The sequence below is a fragment of the Myotis brandtii genome, unplaced genomic scaffold (genome assembly GCF_000412655.1).
Source record: "Myotis brandtii unplaced genomic scaffold, ASM41265v1 scaffold1956, whole genome shotgun sequence".
Classification (NCBI taxonomy): domain Eukaryota; kingdom Metazoa; phylum Chordata; class Mammalia; order Chiroptera; family Vespertilionidae; genus Myotis; species Myotis brandtii.
Window position 1 is genome coordinate 558,591 of NW_005357294.1, and position 2,603 is coordinate 561,193.

At 64.7% G+C, this 2,603-nt stretch overlaps 1 protein-coding gene across 1 annotated transcript; it reads right to left on the reverse strand.

The window, feature by feature from the left end:
- Window positions 1–348: 348 nt before the first annotated feature.
- On the reverse strand, window positions 349–2,597 carry FBXL6 (F-box and leucine-rich repeat protein 6). Its single transcript, XM_005865090.2, has 8 exons — window positions 2,512–2,597; window positions 2,290–2,353; window positions 1,859–1,990; window positions 1,677–1,784; window positions 1,476–1,589; window positions 1,176–1,407; window positions 843–1,089; window positions 349–571 (listed from the first exon to the last, which is right to left on the reverse strand). Exons 1-8 carry the CDS (start codon window positions 2,520–2,522, stop codon window positions 421–423), a joined length of 1,059 nt encoding a protein of 352 aa, XP_005865152.2. The 5' UTR covers window positions 2,523–2,597; the 3' UTR covers window positions 349–420.
- Window positions 2,598–2,603: the final 6 nt, after the last annotated feature.

A 2,603-nucleotide genomic window follows, 5' to 3' on the forward strand; every position in this document is an offset into this window, starting at 1 on the left:
TGGGCACTCACAGGCCCACCCCACCTGTGGGAGGCTCCTGTACAACCTGGTTCAAAACCTTTCCTGAGGGATGGCACCCCACACCAAACCCCATAGCTGAGCAGGGCCGTCCCCTGCATCACGCCTGCCCAGGCCAGAGCCTCACCACCGAGGGCAGCTCAGCGCGGCATCTCCGAGGGTGGGACACACACTTAACCCAGGATTCCAGTCCAAGGCACAGTCACAGGCAGATTCAGGATCCTGGGGACCACCCCCCCCAAAAAAGCCAGACCCCCGGCCAGCTCTAGCCTCAAGTGGTTCCCTCAGGTATAAGCCCTGACCACCCCCACCCCAAACCAAAGACCACACGGTTTTTAAAATGTTTATTGTAACAAAATGCTCCAACATCCAAAACTGGAAAAGGGTGCAGGGCCAGGCGGCCTAGCTGGGGGCAGGGGGGCAGGTGAGCAGCTGCTCCAGGCACCATTGGACCTCCTCTGGGCCCCGGTAGGTCCGCTTCAGGCCCCGGGGAAGGCAGCGGCAGGACTCCAGGTTGAGGTACAGCAGGCCTGGGCAGCTGCTGATCACAGAGCTGTGGGAGCAAGGTAGGCCATGGGGCACTGAGCCACTGGCTCCCAGGAGACCCCGGCCAGGCTGGGGAGCCCTCTCTGCCCATGCACCACAGCTGGTTCTGCCACCCAAGCCACCGAGGCCCAATTCCAGTTCTCTTGATGTCCCCGAGCCCGACTCCAAGTAGGGTTTTTGCCAGTATATGCTCCCCTTTCAGACCCTGGAACTGGCAAGCCAGGCAGGACAGGAGGCATGCTATCCTGGCTCCACGGGGCAGGGGGAGGGGTGCTGACCTGACTGTGCTTGGTGTGACCCGGGTGCCCCTGAGGTTAAGGGAGCACAGGGCTGGGGGTGAGCCCCCGGGGGGGCCTGAGAAGGCGGCTAGGGCCTGCTCCAAGTCCTTCTCACTGAAGCCCTGGCCACTCAAGTCCAGTTCCCGCAGAGTGTGGCACCACTTATGGGTCAACAGGGGGCTGCCCTCCTTGGCTAGAGTCAGCCGATCTGACATGCCATACAGGCCCAGGTGCAGCTGCTCCAACTCTGCAGGCGAGAGGGGTGGGCATGAGCTGTGGGGTGGGCAAGGGCCCCACATCACACCTGCCCTGCCGCCACCCAGGGGAGCTGACCCTGACACGGTAGGTCATACAGGCCGATGGGTGTGACGCGGGCGCAGCCTCGAAGATCCAGCAGGCGCAGGCCAGGGGAACCTCGGAGCAGGCGGCTCAGAGCCTCGTTGCTCACAAAGTTGCATGTGGAGCCGGCAAGGCAGAGCTCCTCGAGGCGAGGGAAGCCTGGGCCAGGAATCGCCACTCGCCCCGATGGTTTGGGCAGCCATATCAGGTTCAGCAGCCGCAGCACCTGGGAGCAAGGCCCAGGCTGCAGGTGGGGAGGGGTGTGCCCGGTGGGAGAGGTGGGGCGTCGGGTACCTGCAGCTGGGGGCAGCCTCTCTGCAGGGCCTCCACGGGCAGCTGGAGGGGAGTGTTGTTTCGGTGAATGCCCGTGCTCACCTCCAGGAGCTGGAGCTGGGGGCAGCAGCTGCCCTGCAGAAGTGGGGGGTGTCCAGGGGGTCAGTGGCCTGGCAGTCCCTGGCTCGGCACCAACTCAGCTCCTGCCTATCGCCAACCTACCAGCAGGGCGCCCAAGATGGCAGTGGTCTGGGAGCCGTAGGTCAGCCACAGCTTGCGCATTCGAGGCCCCACCTCCTCCAAGAAGTTCACCACAGCCGTGGACTCCACCTGAGGACCCAGCACAGGGGTGCCTGTCACTGTGGCCTGGGCTTCTTCGGGGCCCCTGGGGACACAGGGCTCACCATGGAGTGCTGAAGGTCCAGGCTGTGGAGCTGGGGGCAGGCTCTGGCCAGCATGACCAGAGTGTCCGAAGTCACACCGTGGCAGTCGGAGAGCTTGAGGAAGGTGAGCCGAGGACAGGACTCACTGACCAGCTGCAGAGGACAGAGACCCCGCGGGATTGGGGGAGGGCAGGCTACGATCAGCGAGAGAAAGAAACCAGTGACCAGCACCACTCTGCCGCCTCGGCTACGGCCTCCTTTCTGCCCAGGCCAGGCCCACCTGGGGACTCCTACCTCTGACCCCTCCCTGCGGAGGAGACAAGAGGGAAGGCGGACCAGGCAGGTGTCCCCATGGGCCAGTGTTGGACCCCCTGGTGCCTGGCCCACTCCCTGGAAGTCATGGGCAACCCCAGAGGTTCACAGCTGGCTGCAGGGCAGCCTCCAGCACTCACCTTCAGCACGGGATGTACCTGGGACTTCCAGTGGATGAGGGTCAGCCTCTGGAGCTGCGAGAACCTGGGGGCACAGCAGAGGCGGAGCTGCAAAGGCTCCCACGCTGCCGTTTTCAGGGTCCTCCCGCCCCTCGCCTTGGTGCAGGGACACAGGGAGGGGCCTGGGACTTGCCACACAACACAGGTAGAGCGAGCGGATGCGGAAAAGAGGGGGTGCCCCACCGGTTGGGCATAAGCCACTCCAGCGAAGCGAGGAGCTTCTTCTCGGCCTTGGCCCCGCCTTTGGTGGATCGGCCGGCCAGCGGGGGCGGCAG

Bases quoted from the DNA above. Each gene is read 5' to 3' on its own strand.
- FBXL6 (XM_005865090.2), bottom strand. The intron at 1,590-1,676 runs GTAGGTTGGCGA...CCACTTCTGCAG, and splicing joins CCATCTTGGGCGCCCTGCTG to GGCAGCTGCTGCCCCCAGCT. The intron at 572-842 runs GTCAGCACCCCT...TTGCTCCCACAG, and splicing joins GTCACACCAAGCACAGTCAG to CTCTGTGATCAGCAGCTGCC.